This window comes from Notamacropus eugenii, chromosome 3 (assembly GCF_028372415.1).
Source record: "Notamacropus eugenii isolate mMacEug1 chromosome 3, mMacEug1.pri_v2, whole genome shotgun sequence".
In the NCBI taxonomy this organism is placed as follows: Eukaryota; Metazoa; Chordata; class Mammalia; order Diprotodontia; family Macropodidae; genus Notamacropus; species Notamacropus eugenii.
This window is the reverse complement of record NC_092874.1, coordinates 110,641,508-110,667,337: the sequence shown is the minus strand read 5'-3', so window position 1 is coordinate 110,667,337 and position 25,830 is coordinate 110,641,508. Positions and strand designations below refer to the sequence as shown.

At 35.8% G+C, this 25,830-nt stretch overlaps 1 protein-coding gene across 4 annotated transcripts in view; it reads left to right on the top strand.

Moving 5' to 3' along the window:
- Positions 1–25,830, top strand: part of TRIM24 (tripartite motif containing 24) — a 132,995-nt gene that overhangs the window by 38,700 nt on the left and 68,465 nt on the right. For all 4 annotated transcript variants that reach the window (XM_072652607.1, XM_072652606.1, XM_072652605.1 and 1 more), the window contains exon 2: positions 15,108–15,226. In XM_072652607.1, coding sequence (XP_072508708.1) covers positions 15,108–15,226 — 119 coding nt within the window. The remainder of the gene's footprint in view (positions 1–15,107; positions 15,227–25,830) is intronic.

Here is a 25,830-nt window from a genome sequence, read left to right as displayed (position 1 = left end):
AACAACCAGTGTAAAGCTAACACAACGCTCATAACCATGTAGTATGCTGAAATGGCACTCCAAGGGGGATGTTAAGTCTCAAGTTTTTTCAAGGTCACATAAATTCTGGGAGATAGAAACTTTGGCCTAACTACCTACTGGAAGCCTATTGTCAAGTACTGAGAAGTCTTCACTGACTCTTCTTCACTCATATCTGTTCAGCTTGAGCAAGAATCTTCTCAGAACACCCCACAATTAGTCTTCTGCAGTCTTGGGTTTCTGGGAAGGGTCCTGCCACTGGGCATAGTGCTGGATCCACCTCAGATGTGAGAGCCAGGTGGCTCCAAACTGTTCTTGGCTCTAGTATTAAGTTAAAAGAGGATTAAGAGCTAAGATGGTTCTGTTAAGAATTGACTTAGCTAACTCTAAGTCCATTTTGTTCTGTTTGCCATATTGTTTGTTATCTCTTGCCTCAACATGTACTGTCAGATCAGTTGCAGTAGACTAGTTTCCTTGAGCATCTGTCTTCTTAACTTCTAATTGTTTTATGTTTGCAAAGAGGATTTGATAGCCAAGGAAGTCTGATCTTCTTTATTGGAAAAGGGATGTATGGTTCCCTTTGATCTCGAAGAAATGACTGTGCTGATAAGGATACATCCCTTTGTTTTAAACTAATGGTAACCATCCTCTAAGTGACCAATAAAATAAGCACATCTCTTTTGGTACTCTAAGGCCTCTTGTAGTCATGAATAATAAAATGGTGTAAGTGTCACTAATCAAATTATAACAGATGACATCATCTACTTCTCATGGAGTAAATAATAAACTCAAGTTAATCTCTCTGCATCAATGACTAATAATGGCTGGTACCAGTCAACAAACTTAAGAAGAGTTCTTGTCATGCTTACTCTGGTGTTTTTTCTATCCCAAGATCTCCACAGGACTCTTAATTTCCTGGGTTGGATGCAAGAGTTTAGAAGTAATATTGTTTATGACTTAGTTAAAGTATCTCTAAGCCCCAATTGAGTGCTTGCTAGGATCTGGGATTCTCTGTATCTTAATAATCCATCTTTCTCTATATCCTTTTACCACTCATATACGAAAGACAGGTTCTAGATAAAGAAATCTTTTATATTTGTGTCTTTCCATCTAACAGGCTTGGATATCAGACTGTGACTGTATCTTGACTTTTCCTGTTTGTTTTTGTTAGAATTGGTACATTTAAAAAATATGCCCTTTTATTCTGTACTTGATAACATGAATATTTAAAGAACTGAAAAAGATTGTATATGATGCTGAATGTCTTATATCTTGGGTTTTTTAAAAAGTATTTTAATTTTATCAGAGTTCTAATACGTATTGTGTCCCCTTTTGAATTTCTAGCTCTCTTCTGCTTTTAATATTATATTGATGCTTTTATATATCTATATAAATATATAATCAACAGATTAATTTATCTGATTCTGTTCAGTTCTCAGAAATTTTCTTGTGTAGTTATCTATATATCTATACATAGTTCATCTGTATGGTTGTTTTACTATATGTATATAATTTTGTATAGTTATCTGAAATGGTATGCTTTTTTCATGTTTGGAAATGGAGTAACTTATATCTCTTAAATCTCTGTCATCTAAGATCTTTCACCTTGTAGATTGTTTAGTATTCTCCTATTTTGGGTAGATTTGTTTACTACTGTTTTCCAAGAAAATCTTGTTTTTAGAAGAATTCTGAACTTACTCAACACCAATCCAAAAACCCCTGAACATTTTATATGCAGAAAGGAATATGTGAATCAAGATGTTTGAATATAGCTTGCTTCAACATGTTACTTTCAAAGCAGTCTTGTTTATTTCTGAACTTCCTTCAGTTCTCTTCTGTACAGTTTTTAAAAACAGTCTCTCTGATCTCCCTCTGTTCCCTCAGTGAAATTTTAAAAAACAACAGCTTTGTTACAAATAAGCATATTCAAGCAAAACTAATTTACACGATTGCCATCTCTATAAATGCAAGTGTATCATGGTCAGTAGCATACTCTGGAGTCAAGAATCATCACTGCATTTATCAGTGTTCTATTTTTATTCTTAATTTAATAAGCACAAAATACAAAATCAATTTAACAAAATAAAATTTGTACGTAGACCAGATTATACATGAAATTGCATCTTTTATAGTCAAATGATACTTCTTGTGTTAATTCTCCTGTATCTTTCATTTAGATCTTTTTCTGATACAAAAGGTCCTTATTTTTTTCAATGAAACATGAGGCAAGTTGACAATTGAATGGATAGGAGGAGTAGATGGTTTCAAGGAGTGTGTGTGTGTGTGTGTGTGTGTAAGTTGTGCATTGATTAGGGAAGGAAAAAGGATCACTTTGCTCCGGGGAGGCCTCAGTTTAAGTTATGTAACAAAGTGGTAGTGGACCCATTTAATATATTAGTGACTTTTTCATTTAGCACTTTGAGTTAGGAGGAAAGGCAACTTGGGATTGAGATTTATAAAAGCAAGATCTTAAAATAGGATAAAGGAGGAGCAGACACAAGAGAAGAGTAGAGCTGAACTGGTTTACGAAGTGTCATGTTGAGTAGTACAGGGTAATGGCTTGTGAAAGAGGACTGGAGTGATGGGAGGTTGAATTGGGGTTGAGGAACAGGGTTTGTAATTGCATGGCAGAGGGAGAGTTGGAATGACAATAGAATATGATCCCTTAAAGGAATTTTAGTTTGTCAACATGGATGTCGAGCAGTTGTTGGTCAGGGCAAGATTAAGTCTATGATCTTTCTGTGTAACTTCTGGGGTGGAGTAATATGTCATAAAAAAAGAGAAATGATAATTAATAACCAATGATTTGGGGAGATTCAGACTTCCTCTTTTTCTCTTTTATCCTTATTTCAAGACCTCAGTCTCCGAAGGTTGAACTAACCTTCTCCTCTATCTAAACTCCACTCAGGTGGGGCAGCCATTGTGTGTTCTGCTTGGGTTTGGGTGAGGATAAATTCTTTGAGTAGATTGCCTAAGACCGAGGTTAATTTACATGTAAATGAAGTAATCAAAGTTCAGGTCCAGCCCCCTCATTGTAATATTTATTATCATTAACTGTTAACCAGTCAGATTTGAACTCCTCTCTAAGGAACACCCATTCTTAGAGAGAGATGACCAAATGCCCATCTTTTTATTAAATTGCTGGCCTTATTGATTAAATTACCCAGAAATTATGTCTCACAATCCTTTGTAAATGTTTCAGTGGTAAATAAAGTTTAAGAACTGGAAAGTTAGGGTGTTTGAAAGAGTATCAGAATGTGTTTTGACATCTACTGATATGAGTGCAGGAGATGGGAGGGTGAGAGACTATGAAAGATCCCAGAACTCTGAGGAAAATGGAGGTCAGTAAGTTAATAGCTACCAGAATCATAACTGGGTGATAGATATGTGGTGAGTGAACCTCAAAGGAGTAGTATTACTGAATGAGTGATGCCTGAAATCTATCTTAACCTTATGCTCATCACTTTATAAATCCTGTCAGTTGTGTGGCATTAAATTCAAACAATGCTCTTGAGCTTTCCCAGTCAGCAATGGAGTGAAACAGGGCTATGTGTTTGCTCACATGACTTTTTAGCATGATGTTTTCAGCAATGTTATCAGAAGCTTTCAACGAGGATGAAAATGCATCAAGGTCAGCTACTGCAATGACAGTAAATTATTTAACTTGGGAAGGCTGCAAGCTAAGACTAAAGGGGAGGTAGAATCAGTGCATGATTTTGTTCATGCATGATTGTGCTCTCAATACCTCCTCTGAAGCCAAGATGCAACAAAATATAGATTGATTCTCTGCTGCTTGTACTAATTTTCACCTAACAATTAACATCAAGGAAAGAGGTTCTCCAATAACTGGCACCACACCCATGCATATGTGGAACCATCAGTTACAGCAAATAGAGAAATTTTCAATGTGGTAGATAAGTTTACTTACCTTGACAATATACTTTCCAAGGATGTACATGCAGATGATATAAGGTTAATGCATGCATTGCCAGAGTTGACTCAGTATTTGGGAGGGTCCAGAGGAAAGTGTGGGAGAGACAACGTATTAGGCTGCCTACCAAACTGAAGGTTTGCAGAGCTGTTGTGCTGACCTCATTGTTGTATGCCTGTGAAACCTGGACAGTCTACCAGTGCCATGCCAGGAAACTGAATCACTTCAGTTTGAATTAGGAAGATTCTGAAAATCATCTGGCAAGAAAAAAGTACCAGACACTGAGGTTCTTTGTCTAATTGAACAGCCACACGTTCAAACTCTACAACAGAGAGCACAACTCTGATGGGCTGGCCATGTTGTTGGAATACCAAAGGTATGTTTGCCTAAGATATTATTTTATGGAGAACTCAACACAAAGCAAGCACTCACAGGGAAGTCAGAAGTATCACTATATCATTTTACAAGGACACTCAAGGTCTTTCTGAAGAACTTTGGTATGGATTGTGAGACATGGGAAATGTGCGCACACCAAAGAAGGTGCTGTGCTCTGTGAAGCAAAGGAGAAGTGCTGTAGCTCAAAAGAAAAGTTGCAAATACAAATTACATACTTGAATCTATAAAAGAATAACACTTTAATTAAGGTCATGATAAGTAAGAAAGAGACCTACAGTAGAGACCATTTGTGCTGTCAGATTTAAGAGGTGTATAAGAATCATCACACCCAAAGGTTGGTGATAACAAGGTCAGGGAAAGTAGCAAAGGTTAAGGGAAATAAAAATTTAGGTACAAATTTCTCCACTTCCAATGTTCGTATGGATATTTGTGTTCCAGTTGTGTTAGACAGCCTCCTGAGCTCATGTTAATCTAATCAGTCACAGTTGAACACATTACTTGATCCCAACATAGTGATTGATGTCATTTTGGTCCTATTTAAAAACGAAGGACAACAATTATTTCTAGTTATAGATTGACTACTTTTGTCACCATTAAACATTTTCTGGTAACACAAATGGAGTGAGGAGTAATAGCATCATACTTAATTAAGGTGGTCAGTCTGGTAGCTCATCCTTAAAGTATGCCCCTGTTTCCATAGAGAAGTTGAACCCTAGGCATCGACTGGCCTCTATTAGCTACTTAGCATAGAAGAATTTTCATTCCCTGGTCTCTTTTCCTGTAGATGCACTTAAAGTCTAAGCCTAGTCCTAAACACATTCATCTTCCCAGCTGGTCTCCAGCCTTTCATTAGTCCTTTTCACGGTTGAAGAGGTTTTCATTCTATCCCTGTTCCTATTTATATTTTCCTTTTGTATCTCCCCACACTCGCTTCTAGACTCTTTAAGACTAATAGATGCTTGAAATCCAGACCAAGTTTTTATTTCTCTTCACCTTTCCTACTTTACCTGAACCTGTTATCACTGACCGGAGGTGTGATGATTCTTATAGCACCTCTGAAGTCTGATGGCACAATTGGTCTCTGTTAAATCGTGACCCTATTAAAGTGCTATTCTTTTATAGATTCAAGGATATAACATTACTGAGAGATTTTTGTAAGACATTCCATTTTTTTCAATGAAATTGGGGACTTTCAAGCATTCTTGATGAAAAGACCAGAGCTGAAAAGAAAATTTGACTTTGAAACACAAGAATGAAGAGAAGTATGAAAAGGTAAACAGCAAAGAGAAGTCATAAGGGACTTACTAAAAGTTGAACTGTTTACATTCCTACATGGAAAGACAATATTTGTAACTCTTGAAACTTTTCAGTATCTAGGTAATGGGTGGGAGTACACACACAGAGAGAGACCGAGAGCACAGAGTGAATTGAATAGGATGGGATCATATCTTAAAAAAATGAAATTAAGCAGTGAGAGAGAAATATATTAGGAGGAGAAAGGGAAAAATGGAATGGAGCAAATTATCTCTCATAAAAGAGGCAAGGAAAAGACTTTTTAGTGGAGGGAAAAAGAAGGGAGGTGAGAGAAAAACATGAAGTTTACTCTCATCACATTCCACTAAAGGAAGGAATAAAATGCACACTCATTTTGGTATGAAAACCTATCTTACAATACAGGAAAGTGGGGGAGAAGGGGATAAGCAGGGTGGGGGGGAGGATGGAAGGGAGGGCAATGGTAGGAGGGAGCAATTTGAAGTCAACACTCTTGGGGAGGGACAGGATCCAAAGAGAATAGAAGCAATGGGGGGCAGGATAGGATGGAGGGAAATATAGTTAGTCTTATACAACATGACCATTATGGAAGTCATTTGCAAAACTACACAGATATGGCCTATATTGAATTGCTTGCCTTCTCAAAGGGAATGGTGGGGAGGGAGGGATGAAGAGAAGTTGGAACTCAAAGTTTTAGGAACAACTGTTGAGTACTGTTCTTGCTACTAGGAAGTAAGAAATACAGGTAAAGGGGTATAGAAAGTTATCTGGCCCTACAGGACAAAAGAGAAGATGGGGACAAGGGAAGGGAGGGATGACAAAAGAGAGGGCAGATTGGTGATAGGGGCAATCAGAATGCTTGGTGTTTTGGGGTGGGGGGAGGGGACAAATGGGGAGAAAATTTGGAACCCAAATTTTGTGAAAATGAATGTTAAAAGTTAAATAAATTAATTTAAAAAAATTAAAGACATTCCATTTTTTCAGTTATTCCGTTCTGCTACTCGGTAAGTTTAGTGGTGCCAGTTTGGGTAACTTAAGACCTAATGGATAGATTTAATTCCTTGCATATATAGTATAGATAGTTGAAATCACATTACTTTGCTTACATAGGCCTTTTCCATGAAATATAACCCTCTATTAAAAGAATTAATTTATTAACATGGCATCAGATACCATTTGACAACAAAAACAGAACAACCAGGCGTGAGTACCATATCTTCTGGATTTAACTTGAACCACATTTAATTTAACCTAACTCTGATATCCTCCTAGGCTTCACAGAATTGAAATAATATTAAAAAGTTACTCAGGATTTTAGCTTGTGCACATAGCAGTTGCAGCAGCAGCAGTATCTCACTTCTGGAGGCTACATGCATCAAAATTTGACAGAAAACTGACAGCTTTATCTGTATCTCAGTCTTGGCTGTCCTTGCTTATGAAACTGCTGGAGGAAAAAGCCCTTGCTGGCCTTGTCCCTTCCTGGTTCAGCTTCAAAAAAACTCTACTAACATGGTGACCTTATTTCTTGTTTTTGACCTAACCCCTCTCCGCCTTTCAGAGGGATAGGTCATTAGTATCTTATAATTTATGTCCCAGCTCAGGTCAGCCTGTTATTTTCTTTCTCCCTGTAAGCAACACAGATTTTCCCCTCTTTTCTGCTAAATGCTTGTAAACCATTTTGAACAGTTATTATTGATTCCCTGGCATCATTTCTATGTGCTTGACATGCACATCTGGACCATAAACATTCATAGATTTATGAATCTAGAACTGGAAGTAACCTCAGAGTCCAAATCTCTTTATTAAGAAACTGAGGCCTAGTGAAGTTAAGTAACTTGCTCAAGGTCACACAGGCAGCCTCCATCTTGTGGGAGGATTCAAACTCTGATCCCCAAACTTCAGGGAATGCTCTTCCCGTTCATTGTGCCCTCTCACTGTGTTTGGGCATGTCTTTTGATGTCTTATGCTAGGTGTACTGCCTTGGCCTCAGAACACGATGGTGATAATGCTGCTCTTCTTTCTTTGATCATTCACCCCTTATGTAAAGCTTTACAGTCGTACTGAGCACAATCCCACTATTTAGTGTTTTGGGCCAGAAAAAGAACTTTCAGACTGGTCTTTTTAAAATTCTTTTTATTTCATTAGATATTTCCCAGTTAATTAAAAAATTAACTCTTAATTTTAAAACTTGAGCTCCAAATTCTTTTCCTCCCTCCTGGCTTCCCAGAAAGCAAACAGTTTGATTTTGATTATATATATGTGAGGTCATAAAGAATATTTCCATTTTCTCCATGTTACAAAAGAAAACACAGACAAAATAAAACAATAAAAATAAAGAATAGAAAATGTATGCTTCAGTTCATCGGTTCTCTCTCCAGAAATGGATAGCATTTTTTTTTCACCGTGGGCCTTTTGTAATTATCTTGAATCATCTTGAACAGAGTAGCTTAATCTTTCACAGCTGATAATTCTGACTATTGCTGTTAACATGTACAGTTTTCTAGTTCTGCTAATTTCACTTTGCATCAGTTCATGTAAGTCTTTCCAGGTTTTTCTGAGACAATCCTACACATTATAGTGCAATAGTATTTCATCACAATCCTACACCACAACTTGTTCAGCCATTCCCTAATTGATGGACAGCCCCTTGATTTCCAATTCTTTGCCACCATGAAAAGGAACTGTAATAAATATGTCCTTTTTTTTATTATATCTATTTGGGGGTACAGACCTACTAGTGGTATTGCTGTGTCAAACTGCGTATAGTTTTATGACTCTTTGGGCATAGTTATGAATTGTTTTCCAGAGTGGTTGGACTAGTTCAAAACTCCACTAACAATGTGCATTAGTGTCCCAATTTTTTCACATCCTCTCAAGTATTTATCATTTTCATTATCTGTCTTGTTTGTCTTGTTTTCTTTGAAATACATTTTTATTCATATCTTGCTTTTTACATCACCAGAGTTTCAGTCGTTTCCATGGTCTTACTCTTTATTTCTTAGAGTACCGTAATATTCCATTGAATTAATGAGCCACAATTATTTTAACCTTTCCCAGTCTGTGAGCATATGCTTTCTTTTCAGTTCTTTGCTACCATTAAAAAGTACTGCTATATAAATATTTTGTTGCTTATCAGTACTGGATTCTCTGAATTGAGGAGTGTGGACATTTAGTCATTTTATTGGCACTCATTCCCAATTGCTTCCCAACATGTTTATACTGATTCACAGCTACTCTAACAATGCAGTGGTGTCTGTCTCTGTCTTCATTGCCATAACTCCATCAGCATCAGCTATTGCTATATTTGTCAGTTTGCTGAGTGTGAGATTGAAGAAACCTGAGGGTTGTTCTGGTTTGCATTTTTTATTAATCATTTGGAACATCCTTTCATGGTTTATTAATAGTTTGCAGTTCTTTTGAGAACTACTCATATCTTTTGATCACTTATTTTATGTTAGTTGTCTGAGAAATTTGATGTAAAGATTCCCCCATCTTTTGTTTAACCACTTCCTTTATCCTAGATGCATTAATTGTCTCTATCCCATGTTTGCTTAAAAATATGCTACACATAACTGTGAAAGGTAATATGATCTTTAATATTAAGGTCACATTTCCATTTTGAATTTGTGAAGTATGATATGTTCATCTAATTTCTACCAGTCCTCAGTGTGTGTGTGTGTGTGTGAGAGAGATGTAGAGTTCTTTTCCTAAGTAATTTTGATTTTAGGTTTATTCAGCTCTGATCATTGAATTTAATTCTTTCTCATTCTCCATTCTCTTCTACTGATTTACTGTAATACGTATTTTCTCCACACATGCCCATTTTGAGGCATCTGTTGGAATAATTTTAAAAGAGGAGTGGAAAAAAAAAAGGTCGTCTAACTAACCAGCATTAAAAAGTTGCATTATGTGCAATATTCTGCATCCATGGTCTTCTCTTTCATTTATAGAATCACCCATATTACCTGTAAACCTCTATTATCATCCTTTTTTTACATTTTACTTCCTGTTAATGCTTTTTTTTGTCAGTTATCTTTTGTGCCTCTGATCTTGACTACCATCTTACTTATCAAGATTATTATCCTCATTAGAAACTAATTCTAAACTTGAAAAATTGTTCAGTGTACCTCAGAATGTCTCATGTCCTTTTAAACCTACCTAGTTTTTTTTCCCTCTGCCCTTCTTAAGGAAAACTTGCAATGTTTTCCCTTTAAGTGTTATTAGGCCCACTGTAGCCTTATATTTAGAAGAATTTTCTTTGCTCATAATTAGTGCTAAATTGGTGCATGTTGGGGAAGCTAGATGGTATAGTAAGAGTCCTAGGCCTGGAAGACTCATCTTCCTGAGTTAAAATTTGTTTTGTTTTTAAGTAATATTTTATTTTTTCCCCAGTTACATGTAAATGCAATTTTAAACATTCATTTAAAAAAAATTTCTGAGTTCAGATTTGGCCTCAGACAGTTAACTAGCCACATGACCCTGGGCAAATCAAGTGACTTGCAATTCCTGTTTGCCTCAGTTTCCTCATCTGTGAAATGACCTGTCTTTGCCAAAATAACCTCAAAAAGGGTCGCAAAAAGTCATAAGTGATTGAAAAATGACTGAACAACAACAAATATCCTTCTTGGCTTGAACTATTCCCTGACTAGAAAGTCTTCTCCACAGAAGCTTCTTGCTTGATTAAAATCCTACTCCCATCATCTTGGTTGTCTTCACTACAAAGGAAAGGTAGCTAGGTAGCTCTGGGAATAGATAGCCCTCAGCCTAGAGTTAGGAAGACCTGAGTTCACATTTAGCCACATAACTAACTAGCTGTATCACTATGGACAAGTCAGTTTACCCATTTGGCTCTCTTTATTCAATTGTAAAAATAGAAATAATAACAAACACCTCCCAGAATTGTAATACAGTTCTAATGAGATGTTTGTCCCTGGCACTATGCTATATTATGGCAGTATGTAAATTTTGTTTAATATTATTATTACCACCACCACTACAACAGTGGGTGCAGAACTCCTTCCTCGTTATTATATTTCTACTGGGTTGTTGTATTTGTGTGCCCAGAGTCTAGCACAAAGCGACTTTACCTAATCAAAGATGACCATATGACTCAGTGAACTTCAGGAGCTCCTAGTTGCAACTAGTATAAAATATAATACTCTTCTTTGTTAGGCTTTTACAGTTATTTACAGCTTTTTCCCCAGTCTGTTTTTCCAGTCTTATTCTTTGATTCAGTCACACTGACCTTCTCCCTGTTGTTTCCATGTGACATTCCATCTCTGTTATCCATGCCTTTACACCAGCTGCCCTCATGCCTGAAATGTTCTCCCTCCTCAGCTTCATCTCATAGAATCTTCTCTTTCAAAGATACAGCTCACATACCACTTCACACATACCTTTCCAGATGACCTTGACTCAAATTATTTTGTATTTAATGTCTTTATTTTGTACATACTTACATCTTTGTTTCCTGTTAGAATGTAAGCTCTTTATATGTAGGAATTGTTCAGTCGTGGTATTTGTATTCTCAGCATCTAGCACAGTCCCTGGCACATGGTAGGTACTAAGTACTTGTTGATTGGTTAATTTGTTCAGTAAACTGTTCAATTGGGAACAAAATCAATGAATGTATTTATTAAAGCTGTTATATAAGTCACTTACTTGAGACTAACTGTAATAATAATAACTCACATATGTTGTGCTTTCTCAAGTCTCTTTGCAACTGTCCTGTAAGGCAGATTAAATCAAATGAACAAACATTGAGTGCTGGTACCTTTTTTTTCACATTTCTATTTATTTATTTTAATTTACAATGTTCACTTCCACAAGATTTTGATTTCCATATTTTCTCTCCATTTCTCCCCTTTCCCCACACCAAGATGGCATGCATTCTGATTACCCCCTTCCCCTAATCTGCTGCCCCACCCCCCCTTCTTTCTCACATGTCCCCTGCTGTTTTCCTGTATGGTTAGATAGATTTCTATACCCCACTGCCTGTGTATCTTCCTACTTGGATGTAAAAACAATTTTTAACCTTCATTTTTTCAAAACTTTGAATTCCACATTCTTTCCCTTTCTCCCTCCCTCCTCACCCTCATTGAGAGGGCAAGTAATTTGATATAGCTTATACAAGTGTAGTCTTGTAAAACACTTCCTTAATACTCAAATTGTGAAAGACTGTATTTCCCTCCATCCTATCCTGCCCCCCATTTTTTCTAATTCTTTCCTTTCACACCCTACCCCTCCTCAAGTGTTTGCTTCTTCACCCACCCCCAGTCTGCTCTCCCTTCTATCACCATGCCTTTGTCCCCTTCCTCCCTACTTTTCCTGAAGAGTAAAGTAGATTTCCATACCCAATTGCATGTGTTATTCCCTACTGAAGTCAAATCCTATGAAAGTTAGGTTCACTTGCTCCCCCCCTCACTTCCCATTGTTCCCCTCTACTGTAAAGGCTGTAAAAGGTAATTTTATCCTATTCTGCCTCTTCTTTACTCCCCCCCTCCCCCCACCTCTCTCTCTCTTCCTCCCCCCTTAATTTTATATTTTGGATAACATCCCTTCATATTCAGCTCACCCTTGCCCACTGCCTATACATATATGTATATACACACACACACACACATATGTATATACATGTATGTATGTAATAAGTAAATAAGTTTTCCAGCTATCCCAATAATGAGAAAGGTTCTCATGAGTTACACAGATACCATTTTTCCAGATAGGATTGTAAAACCGTTCAACTTTAATATGTCCCTTATTTCTCTTTCCTGTTTACCTTTTTATATTTCTTTTGAGTCTTGTATTTGAAAGCCAATTTTTCTATTTAGCTTTGGCTTCTCAAGAAGGCATTAAATTCCTCTGTGTCATTGATTATCAATTTTTCTCCCTTGTGGATTACACTCAGTTTTGCTGAACTTCAGAATACATTCCAAGCCCTCCAATCCCTTAATGTAGAAGCTGCTAAGTCTTGTGTTAATCCTAATTGTGTTTCCACAATACTTGAATTGTTCTTTCTGTCTGCTTGCAAAATTTTCTCCTTGACCAGAGAACTCTGAAATTTGGCCATAATATTCCTGGGAGTTTTCCTTTGGGGATCTCTTTTAGGAAGAGATTCTTTCAATTTCTATTTTCCCCTCTGGTTTTAGAATATCAGGGCAGTTTTCCTTGATATTTCTTGAAAGATGTTGTCTAGACTCTTTTTTTAACCATGGCGTTCAGGTATTCCAATAATTTTAAAATTATCTCTCCTGGATCTATTTTCCAACTCAGTGACTTTTCCAATGAAATATTTCATATTGTCTTCTATTTTCTTATTCTTTTGATTTTGTTTTAAAATTTCTTGATTTCTCATAAAGTTAATAGTTTCCATGTGCTCCATCTCTAGTGTTTTAAGAAATTATTGTCTTTAGTGAACTTTTGGACCTTCTTTTCCATTTGGCTAATTCTTTTTTTTTTGAGGCATTATTTTCCTCGTTGTTGTTTTAGATCTCTTTTGCCATTTAGTCTAGTCTATTTTTTGTAGATGTTGTTTCCCTCAGCATTTTTTGGGGTCTTCTTTACCAACCTGTTGACTTGTTTTTCCTGATTTTCTTTTATCACTCTCATGTCTCTTCTCAGTTTTTCCTCTACTTATCTTACTTGTTTTTTTTCAAAATCCTTTTTGTACTCTTTCATGGCCTGAGATCAATTTCTATTTTGGGGGGAGGCTTTGGATGTAGGAGCTTTGACTTTGCTGTCTTCTGGTTGTATGTTTTAATCTTCCTAGTCATCAAAATAAGATTCTATAGTCTGGTTTTTCCCCTGATGTTTGCTCATTTTCCCAGCCAGTTATTTGACTTTTTAGCATTTTGTTAAGGTAGGTCTGTGGTTCCAGTGTGGAGGGTGCATTGTCTCAAGCTTTAGGGGTTTTGTGAAGCTGTTTTCAGAGATAGTTCTAGGGACCTGTAAGTTTTCAGTTTTTCGAAGGTAGTATGATCCAAGCAGAAGTGTTTATTCCTCTCCTGGTCAGTGAGTAACCGACCCCAAGCACTCTGTTCTGTACTGAAACTGTGAGCAGGATTCCCTCTCCACTGCTGCCACAAATTCACTCTGCCAGAGCTTCTCTTTGCCCTCAGACTACAACCTAGATCCAAGCATGAGCAAAGCAACAGACTCCTGCCTCAGTGCCAGCAAAGAGACCCCTATAATCTCCTTTTGACCAGTTGGTCGAACTCCTTACTATCTGGGTGGAGATCTCTGGAGACAGTCACTGCCACTACCACCACCTCTACTTCTGTTGCCCCAGGGCAGCACTGGGGCTGGCCAGGACAGTGTTCCTTTCTCACCCAGATCCTACAGACCTTTCCCACTGATCTTCTAAGTTGTCTTTTGTGTTTGTGGTTTGAGAGATCTGGAGACAGCCTCAGTTGCCAGTGATTCAGTCCCCTGATTCTTGCTCCAAGTTTGCTGGGCCATGCTGGGCTGCTCTACTTTCCCACCCTGGCAAAACAGACCTTTCCTGTTGACTTTTCCAGGCTGTCTTGGCCTGGAAATTTGTTTCACTTTGACTTTTCATGAGTTCTGCTTCTCTAGAATTTGTTTAGGGTCATTTTTTACAGGTTTTTGGAAGGGTTTGGGGGAGAGTTCAAGTGATTTCCTGCTTTTATTCTGCCATCTTGGCTCCTTCACTCCCCAAACAGATTAATCTTTTACGCATTATGCCAAGCTTCATTTATCCAGATGAAACTAGGGAAGTCTAAAGTCATATATTTGTTAAATATTATAATCAGTATTAGATTTCATGCTCTCTCTTTCCACAATATCCACACTATACTTTTAACAGTCATCTTTTAGTAAACTTGGGACATCAGAGATTTTTCATCAAATCTGAATCTCTGCAAATGAGAACTACTGCTACACAGTATACACATTTAAATCTGAGAATTGAAATATTTTCTGTGGATTCAGTTACTGTTTGATCATGCTGATAGGCATGATAGGCATTAGGGAGAATATTAGTCTTTCTTCAGTTATTAGTTTGGCATAGGTGCAAAAAATATTTCCAACGCTATCGTGTATTTGTAGCTTTGTTCAGTCAATTTGTGTTCATTGTATACTACTGTGTTCCAAACGTGGAATGCAAAGAAGTTGGGCACACTTGAATATATGGATCATCATTGTTAAATAAATGGTCTGTATAGAAGATGCTAAATCTGTAGTCTAAAAGGTTGTAACAATTCTTCTTTGCTCTTTGGGACTAGAGTCACAGTACATGGTGGAGCGATTTATTAAATATTTAAATGCTAATAACATTTTTGCCTCATTTAATACATTAAAATGGCTTTCTTAGAAGTGAAAGCAGATAACATTTTTGAAACGTAAAATAGTTTGAAAGTACTTTGTCATTTTAGTGCTGGGTCATTTGGCTTTTGAAATTCTCAAATATCTGGACTCATTTGGTATGTATAATTTTTTCCGAAACTAAGTTATGCTTTTGTTTTTTTTCTAGTTGGCGTCATTCGTTGTCCAGTTTGCAGCCAAGAATGTGCAGAGAGACACATTATAGATAATTTTTTTGTAAAAGATACTACAGAGGTGCCCAGCAGCACAGTAGAAAAGTCTAATCAGGTGAGTGTTCTAATAAATGTTAACCCATTTGCAACTTCTATCTTTTAGAATGCTTAATGTAAAAAAGGTAAGACAAAACATTACAATAAAATAAAAGTAGTTGTTAGGTAGAATTTTAGACATCAAAGTGACCACCTGGTTGCCCCAAAACAGAAGTAGAGCATGGAGCCTTTGGTCAAATAGATGAGTAACTCTTTGTTAAAATCAACTTAGGTTATATTGTTCTTTCTCTGACCATAATACTTAAGACCATAATCCAGCAAATGACAAAAATTCATTGGGGAACTTAATTTTCCTTCCAACATGCTTTTGGTCACATTTGTTTTTAAAGTTTGACAGAAGTCTTGGTCCACTCTATGTCATTTTCTAAATTCTACTTGATAAGCTCACAGTCTTGACTTATTCACAGGGAACTGACTCAGGGAAATACTTTCATATCATTAAGAAGTCTTTTTCTATTGAGATAAAATGTCTCATTCTTTGTGGTATTAGTTGGTGTATACAATATCCAGTACATCAATCAATTATTACTTTTGTTGTTTTTAGAGAATATGTTTGTGATATCTATACAGAGACATGTGACTTCTGTGTAATCTTTGGCTTCCCTGGTTTCCCAAATATTCCTCCCCATTGGCACCTTTTTGGTCACCTAGTATGGAATATCCTTTCATAAGAATTGGAAGATCTTATCAAGTCCTTTGTTAAAAATAGATTTTATTGCTATCCTTTGTATTTGCATTGTTAAAATTTCTCCCAGAACTCCAACCCCTATAAAAAGTATTATTTAAAAAATAAAAGGAAAGAAAATAATCAGCAAAACCTGTCAATACATTGCAAAAGTCTGAAAGTATATTAATGAACCACACAATGTTCTCTGCAGTGAGATTGTCTTCTCATCTCTTCGAGAATGCTTGTTTTTTTGTAATTCTATGACATTCACTTTTGATTAGTTTTTTCCATTTACATTGTTTTTACTCACTATATATATTGTTTTGGGAGCTCTACTTCATTCTGCACCAGTTGATTTAAGTTTTTATATGTTTCTCTATCCATCTTAGTCATTTTTTCTTATAGCACCATAATATTCCATTTAAATCATCAACCTCACTTTGTTGAGCTGTTCCCCAGTTGAAGAACATTTTCTTCATGCTTTGTTTCTAGTTCTTTGCTGTCATAAAAAGTACTTTAATAATTTTTTTTTTGTATGTCTATGCTTCCTGGGAATAAGGTGAAACCTCAGGCAAATTTTGATTGATGTTTTTCATAAAAGTAGTTGTTCATATGTTTTGACCATGTTTTAGGGAATGGCTTATGGGGGTGTGTGTGTGTGTGTGTGTGTGTGTGTGTGTGTGTGTGTGTGTGTACGTGTACATATACACTTTATATGTTTATTTATCTTGGATACTAAACAATTATTGGAGAAATTTCCCTTATTGTTGATTTGTTAATTTTGTTTGTGCAGAAGCTTTTTAGTTTCACCTAATCAAATTTTATCTATTTGATTGTATTTGCTTCTATCTTGTTTGGTTAAAAATAGATCTCCTAGGGAAAAAATAGCATTTCATATGGAAGAATAAAAGAATCTCAAGGGTTATAAAGAAAAGACAGTAGGAAGGAAGGGAATTTAATCAGTTCTAGATAAACTAAAATTATAAAGAAAATTGCCTGAAAAACTTTAGAACTCTGATCACTGCAGTGATGAGCCACAAGTTTAAATAAATGAAGAAGCCAGTCTCAAATACCTTCTCCCAAAAAGGTGATGAATTGAAAATGCAGAAAAACATTTTCAGACATGCATAACATGAAAATTTCTTTTGCTCTGTTTATATGTTTTGAGGGTTGTTTCAAAACAGTTTTGTTTAATGGGGATGGGCATTTAGGGGACAGACAGATTAAATAATACACCTCCTACTTGAAAAAAATTAAAAAGGAAAGAAAATAGCAAAGCAATACATTTCCTCTTTGCGGTAAGATGCATAAGATATGTTTTTGTAATTCTTTCATGTCATAATATTACAATCATGTTTTCATTTTTAATTTAGTGTACAGTATGCTGTGGAAACGTAATTTCTGTCAGACTGTTTTCTAGTTTTCCAAATCACATATATAGTTCTTATGTTTTGGGGTTCATAAAGCGTTGAGTTATTGAGTTTCATTCTTTTATTCTATTGATTCTCATTTGTTCTATTGATCTGCTCTTTTTTTAAAAACAAATATCAGTTTTAATGGTTGCTATTTATAAAAGTTTGATGTCTGGAAGGTAGTATTCCCTCTACATTCCTATTTTTTTTTTCATTAATTCTTTTCATAGCCTAGGCTTTTTTTTAAATTGAATATTCACATTTTATCATTCTATGCAAGATCTCTTTCAGCAGTTCATTGTTGATGCATTTGTGGAGTTTTGTTTTTTTTTTTAAATATTTTTCACTACTACTATAATAGTTGCTGACAAAGCATTGCATGAAATAATCTTACAGCTTTTTCCTTTTATTAAATTTTGTTTGTTTTCAACATTTGCTTCAGCAAGATGAGTTCCAATTTTCTCCCCATCTCTCCTTCCCTCCCTCCCAAGACTGTATGCATTCTGATTACCCCTTCCCCGAGTCTGCCCTCCCTTCTATCATCCCCACCTCCTTCTCTTGTCCCCTTCCCCTGTATTTTCTTGTAGAGCAAGATAGATTTCTATACCCCATTGCTTGTATGTCTTGTTTTATAGTTACATGTAAAAATAATTTTTAACTTTCATTTTTAAAACTTTAAGTTCCACATTCTCTCTCTTCCTTCCTTCCCACTCACCCCCACTGAGAAGGCAAGCAATTCGATATAGGTAATACATGTGTAGTCATGCAGAACACTTCCAGTAACAGTCATGTTGTGAAAGACTGTTTCCCTCTATCTTGTCCTGCCCTCCATTTATTCTATTCTCTCCTTTAACCTGTCCCTTCACAAAAATGTTTGCTTCTGATTACCTCTTCCCCCAATCTGCTGTCCCTTCTATTATCCCCCTTCCCCTCTGCTTTTATGTAGGGTAAGATAGATTTCCATACCCTATTGAGTGTGTATGTTATTCCCTTCTTAAGCCAGATCTAATGAGAGTAAGGCTCACTTATTCCCTCTCACCTTTTCCCTCTTCCTCTTCATTGTAAAGGCTCTTGCCTCTTTTTATGTGAGATGATTTACTATATTCTACCTCTCCCTTTCTCTTTCTCCCAGTATATTCCTCTCAACACTTAATTTTATTTTTTAGATCTCATTCCTTCATCTTTACCTCACCCTCTACCCTCTATACATATATTCCCTCCAGCTACCCTGATATTGAGAAAGATATCATGAGTTAAAATATCATCTTTTCTTATAGGAATATAAACAGTTCAAGTTTAATAAGTCCCTTTTGGTTTCTCTTTCCTATTTACCTTTTCATGTTTCTCTTGATTCTTGTATTTCAAAGTCATATTTCCTGTTCAGCTCTGGACTTTTTAACAAGAATGCTTCAAGGTCCTCTATTTTATTGAAATTCCATTTTTCCCCCTGAAATATACTCAGTTTTGTTGGGTAGGTGATTCTTGGTTTTAATTCCAGCTCTTTTGACCTTTGGAATATATTCCAAGTCCTCCAGTCCCTCTGCAGAAGCTGCAAAATCTTGTTATCTTGATTGCATTTCCACAATAATTGAATTGTTTCTTTCTGGTGCTTGTAATATTTTCTCCTTGACCTGGGAACTCTGGAATTTGGCTACAGTGTTCCTCTAGAAGTTTTCCTTTTGGGATCTCTTTTGGGAGGTGATCAGTTAATTTTTTCCATTTCTTTTTTACCCTGTGATTCTAGAATATGAGAACAATTTTCTTTGATAATTTCTTAAAACATCGTGTCTCTGCTCCTTTTTTTTTATCATGACTTTCAGGTAGTCTAAAATTTTTTAATTTATATTTCCTTGATCTCTTTTCGAGGTTAGTTGTATTTCCAGTGAGATATTTCATATTGTCTTCTATTTTTTTATTTTGATTTTGTTTTAAAATTTCTTGATTTCTCATAAAGTTATTAGTTTCCATTTGCTCCATTCTAATATTTAAGGAATTATTTTCTTCAGTGAACTTTTAGACCTCCTTTTTCATTTGACCCATTCTGCTTTTTAAGGCATTCTTCTCATTGACTTTTTGGACCTATTTTGCCATTTGAGTTAGTCTAATTAATTGAAAAATAATTATGTTCTTCAGCATTTTGGGGGTCTCCTTTAGCAAGCTGTTGATTAATTTATCATGATTTTCTTGCATCATTCTCATTTTTCTTCCCAATTTTTGCTCTACTTCTCTTACTTGACTTTCAGAATCCTTTTTGAGCTCTTCCATGGCATGAGACCAATTCATTTTTTTTTTTTGGAGTTTTGGGATGCAGGAGCCTTTTTTGACTTTGTTGTCTTCTGCTTGTATCTTTTGATCATCCTTGTCACCAAGGACATAAATGAATACCTCAACCAAGAAAGTAAGATTCTATAGTATGGTGTTTTTTTGGTTTTTTTTTTTACTCCCTGTTTGTCCTTTTTCCTAGCTAATTACAGCTTTTGAGCTCTCTGTTAAGTCGAGGGTGTACTACCTCAGGTTTCAGGGGTTTTGTGCAGCTGTTTTCAGAGATATTTCTAGCAAGCTGTAAACTTTTAGTTTTTTCAAAGTGGTCTGATCAAAGGAGAGGTATTTACTCCTCTCTTGGTCTGTGAGCAACTACAAGCACTCTTTCTGCCTGGGAACTGTGAGGAGGATTCTCTGTTACTGCCACCACAAACTGCACCATGATAGCACTCCTTGCCCCAGGACTGTGACCCAGATCAGCTGTTTGATTCTCCACTGCTTATAGACTGAGAGTTCCAGAAGCAGCTGCCGAGGACCAGGCTCTTCTCTCACCCAGGTGAGAGAACTTTCCTACTGACCTTCAAAGCTGTGTTTGGCATTTGTGGGGTCAGAAGTCTGAAAATTGCTGCAGGTGCCAGTAATTCAGTCCCCCAAGGCCTTCTCCAGCACTGTCTGTGCCAGGTCTGCTCACACTGTACTGCTCTGTGCTCCCAGTCTGGTGTGATAGATGCTTCATGTCAACCTTCCAGATTGTCTTGGGCTAGAAATTTGCTTCAGTCTGTCATTTTGTGGCTTCTGCTGCTCTGGAATTTCTTTAGAGTCATTTTTACAGGTATTTTGAGGGGGCTGGGGAGGTGCTTAATCAGGTTCTAATAATCCTCTATCTTGGCTCCACCCCCTCTTACAACTTCTTCTAAAAAAATTCATTACACTCCACTTCTCTGTCTTGGAGTACCTTTGAGCTCCTTATCCTTCCATTTCACTTCCCTTTATTTCATTCTTCTGTTTTCATTCAATAGAAGAATATAAATATTGATAGAATGTAACTCTTCCAACAATATTTCCCACTTGGTCGTTGGGCAATGATTTCACATTTGGAATACCACCAGTCAAATTGGAATATTTTGATGGTCAAAAATTTATTATTGGTAACTCTGCCATATTGCTCACTGCTTTGCCACTATTGACACAGTAGTAGGACACTAAAGATGACTAAAGGATATTTTTACTTTTTTTCTTTTGTTCCATGGATTACCATTACCAAAATATTGAAGTGAAACATGAACAGCTTCCATGTTGTATGCCTCTCCTTAAGGACTTTTAATCTTGTAAAACTGAGCTTCTGTACCTCTTTAAGAGAATTAAAAGGTGGGAGAAGAATGCACACAGGTTCACTTTTGCAAGATATTGACAGTGTAGGAACCTTATTTACAAGGTTACTTTAAAACCCGTTTTTATCTTAATACATTTTCTTTTTATATAGCAGAGCTTCCCAACAAAGCCTTTTAAAGAACATTGGTTCACTTGTACATTAACATTTTTCATATTAGCAGCTTTGTACCTTTGTTAGCAGAATGGTGCTGTTGTCCTTCATTATACAATTACTAGTTGCAAGCCAAATTATGAGACTAATAACAACAGAAATTGTATGGCTAGCATTTATATAGCCATCTAAGTTTTGTAAAGCGTTTTACCTATATAATCTCATTTGATCCTCACAAGTACTTTGTGCTACTGGTATCCACATTTTATATAATCTCATTTGATCCTCACAAGCACTTTGTGCTACTGGTATCCACATTTTATAGATGAGGGTCACATAGCTAATAAATGACAAGGATAAGATTCAAATTCATTTTAGGAAATTCAGGTCTTCCCAATTAAATACAGTACTCTACATACTTATCTACCCAATAGCAGACATTTTCTTGATACTAAAACTAGGGAGAGAGACAAGAACATTATACATGGTAACAGCATTACTATAACAATTATCAACCATAAAAGACTTAACTACTCTGATCCAATGAGTGACCCAAGACAATTTCAAAAGATCCATGATGAAAAATACTATTCACCTCCAGAGAGGGAACTAATGAACTCTGGATTCAGTATGAAGCATACTTTTTTTCCACTTTATTTTCATTTTATTTTATTTTATTTTGCAACATGGCATATATGGAAATACGTTTTGCATGACCACATATGTGAATTCAAAATCAAATTGCTTGTATTCTCAAGGTGAAAAGGAGAGAGGCAGGAAGGAGGGAGACAATTTGGAACTCAAATTTTAAAAAATGATTGCTAAGGTTTTTTTTACATGTAATTGGGAAATATTTAATGAAATAAATAAAAGTAACATTAAAAAAATAGGCCACTAATGAATGTCTGCCTTTCTTGATTTTGGTTTGTCTATTTCCTCCTGGTCAGAGACTGACCAACTGGTATGCCTGGGAACAACCTCATTTTCTCTTAATATTATGTTGTTACCCTTGTAGCTCACACCACTGCACTTAGGAGAGGGAGAGAGAGAGTGAGAGTGTGTGTATGTGTGTGTGATTCAATTTTATTTTCACTTCCACTTTTTCTTCCACCGGCTTCCTGTACCCATTGGGAAAGCACGAAAAATTGCATAAACATTACAAATATCTATAGCCAGCCAAATCAAATTTCTCCTTTAAGTATATTTTGAGGGATAAGCAAGAAGAAGAAAATATGTCCTCTTGCCAGAAGTGGATAGCATTTTTCATCACATATCCTTTGGAATTGTGGTTGTTTACTGTGTTGATCAGAGTTCCTAAGTCTTTCATTTACTAAGTCTTTACAATATTACTATGACTGTAGAAAATGTTCTGGTTCTGCTTACTTCATTTTGTATCAATACGAGTCTTCCCATATTTTTTCTGAAATCATTCTGCTCATTATTTCTTATGTCATATTAGTGTCTTTCACATTAATAACTCATTCAGCTATTTCCCAATCCATCAATTTCTGATTCTTCACTATGAAAAAACAGCTGCTGCAAATATGTCCATATGGATCCTTTTCTTTCTTTGCTCTGTCTGTTTGGAGTATTGGCCTAGTTGTTGTATTGGTCCTTTGTTTTCAAAGAAGACCATGACATCAGAGAAATGACGACATGACTTGCACTTGACTTTGTTTTGAGTGAGGGAGAGCTGTGCAGGGTCACCAACTTCACTTTCTCTTCCTGAGCCATCTGGGCTTAGTAGTATTTCTGTGTCAAAGGAAATGCACTATTTATCATTTTTTGGTCATAATTTCCAGAATGATTGGACTAGTTTACAACTCCAACAATAGCTCATTAATATTTCTCTTTTCCCCCATTGCCTTTAGCATTTGTCATTTTCCTTATTTGTCTTAGCCAGTCTGATGCATGTGAGATTTAAAAACATCTGCATTTTTAGTTTACATCTCTCTAATTAACTATTTAGTATTTTAGAGTTTTTTTCATATGCCTATTGATAGCTTGGATTTCTTCTTCTGAAAACTGCCTGTTGATACATACTTTGGCCATTTATCAATTGGGAATGTTTCTCTTGTAAACTTGACTCAGTACCCTATATATTTTGGAAATGTGATCTTTATCAGAGGGACTTAATACAAAGCTTTTCCCCCTCTCATTTTTCTGTTTTTCCTATAATTTTAGTTGCATTGGTTTTATTGGTGTAAAATCTTCTTAATTTCACATAATCAAAATTATCCTTTGTGCTTCCTATGATCCTCCCTGTCTCGTTTCAGCAAAAACTCTTCCCTTCTCCATATGTCTGAAAGATAATTTCTTCCATACTTTACTAACTTGCTTGTGCTGTCATCCTTAATATCTAAATTACGTACTTATTTTGAGCTTATCTTGGTACATTGTGTGAGATGATCTATTCTTGGTTTCTGACAAGACTACTTTACTACTACTTTACAGTTTTCCCAAGAGTTTTTGTCAGATAGTGAGTTCTTGCCCCAGCAGATGGGATCTTTGGGTTTATCAAACCATGGGTTACTGTGCTCATTTGCTTAAGTGTATTGCATACCCCATTTGTTCCACCAATCAACCTCCCTATTAGTATCAAATTTTTTATAATATAGTTTGAAATCTTCTACCGCTAGTCCCCCTTCATTCAAATTTTTTCCATTAATATTCTTGACCTTTTGTTTTTCACAATGATTTTTTTCTAGCTTTTTAATTTAGTTATCATTGCTGTTTTTATTCTATTGGCTTTGCCTACCTTCTCATGAGCCATTTCTCCAGTTATTTATGTCAGTCTTTATGTGAAGAGCTTTTTTAATTGTGTTCTTGTCGTTCCTCTGTGTGTGATTATTCTAAATGGGATTTCTCTTTCTCTTTTATTGGTAATATGGAAATTCTGATGACTTGTGTGAATTTATTTTGTGTCTTATAACTTTGCTGAAGTTGTTAATAGTTTCAGTTAGTTTTTTAGTTGACTCTTTAGGGTTCTTTTAAGTAAACCATCTTCAAAGGGTAATAGTGTGTTTCTTTGTGAGTATTCTTTGAATTTCTTTTTCTTGTCTTATTGCCATCTCTAGCATTTTTAGTACAGTACTGAGTACTAATGGTGATAATGGAAATCCTTGCTTCCTGAACTTTGATCTTATTGGGAAAACTTTTAGCTTCTCCCTGTTAGAGATAAGGTCTCTTGGTTTTTGGATAGCTGTAACTTGTCATTCTAAAAGCTCCAAAATTTTTGTACTTTTTGTTGTTTTAAACAGGAATGGAGATTGTATTTTGTTAAAAGCACTTTCTGTTTCAAAATTATCACATGAATTTGTTGTTTTGTTGTATGCTTATAGTTTTCCTAATATTGAACCAGCCCTGCAAACAGCCCTTCCTTTGGCTTTATGACTAGCTCATCTTTTCCGCCTCTACATTTTTCTGTTGATATTTGTAGTACTCACCTATGTAATTTTTTGTTTTTAAGTTACTGTAATTTACTCATAGAATTTACTTGCCTTGTCATTGCTTTTGGGCAGACTCTCAACTTAAGTTCTTTGTAAAATGTTTTTTAAATTCACTTATAGCATCATGTCAAGAACATTAATGTTAAACAGATGGGCCTTTTTTTTCTAGGGGAATCTTTTCACCTTATTATAGGAATCCAAAAGACATTTAAAACTAAAAGGCAAAGCATTTTATTCTCAATACTGGGTCTGGCTCATTGTCTCTTTACTTTGTCCATCCAGTATCAATACAGAAAACTACTGATGGGCAGCGTTTACACAGCTGTCCATTCTGTGTTCAGGACATATAAACATTCTTTACTGTTTTTCTAGCTTTCGCTGGTAAAGCCATCCTCTTTAGAATGATCATGCATATAATTTAGGAGGTTTTGGTGTGTTCTAGGAATTGATGAAAACAATATAATGTCCACAAGTGGGAACATCTGTAGAGAACTTAAGAATTTTATTTTAGAGTCTTTTCTGAACATTCTGTTATGACAGTGACAAATGTCTTTAACGAATAGTTTAGATGTCCTTCTTTTATACTTTTCTTCATATTTATAATCAGAAGAGTTACTAAGTAAATCATCTCTGGTGCTGCATAATTAAAGGAATCTTGGGTGATCTTACCACATGCATAGGAGATATTATTGGAACCTGTCTACTGAACCAAACACTTAAACCATAAATATGTGGTCTATTCCAGAATACCATTTCCCAAATTTCTTCTATTATTTCTTTTTGTTTTCTCATTAAAGGTATTCTCACTGTATCAATTCTTTTTAAAATGTTACAGAAATATGAGAAAGACATTTGATTTGGTAGGTATTAACATTTTCCTAGTTCTCCCTTTTTTGTTTTTAATCTGATATTTTCCCCAAATTCTTCTATCTTTCCTTCTTTCCAGTGTTAAGACTTTCATGATTCCTCAGTACCTTTAAAATTATCTCCTCCAGTAGAGATCTCTGTTGTATACTTGGTCGAGTCTAGCCGCTTTCTCCTCCTTGGTTTTCTTCACTGTCACTTCCACTTCCTTATGCAGTACATCTAGGAGTATGATTTTTATTTTCCTGATGAATCTTAACATATTTCACATCTTGCTCCTGTTAACCTTTTTCATTCTGGTTTTAACTTTTAATGTTCTTGTATTGCCAAAGCAGTAGTTACTACACTGGCTGTGACAGTATGTGCCAGCGACAGTATATGCCAGCATAGTTCTGAATCACAAAGTATAACATTCTCCATATAGAAGGCAGAAGAAAAACATTTATTCAGACACCAGAAAGCCAA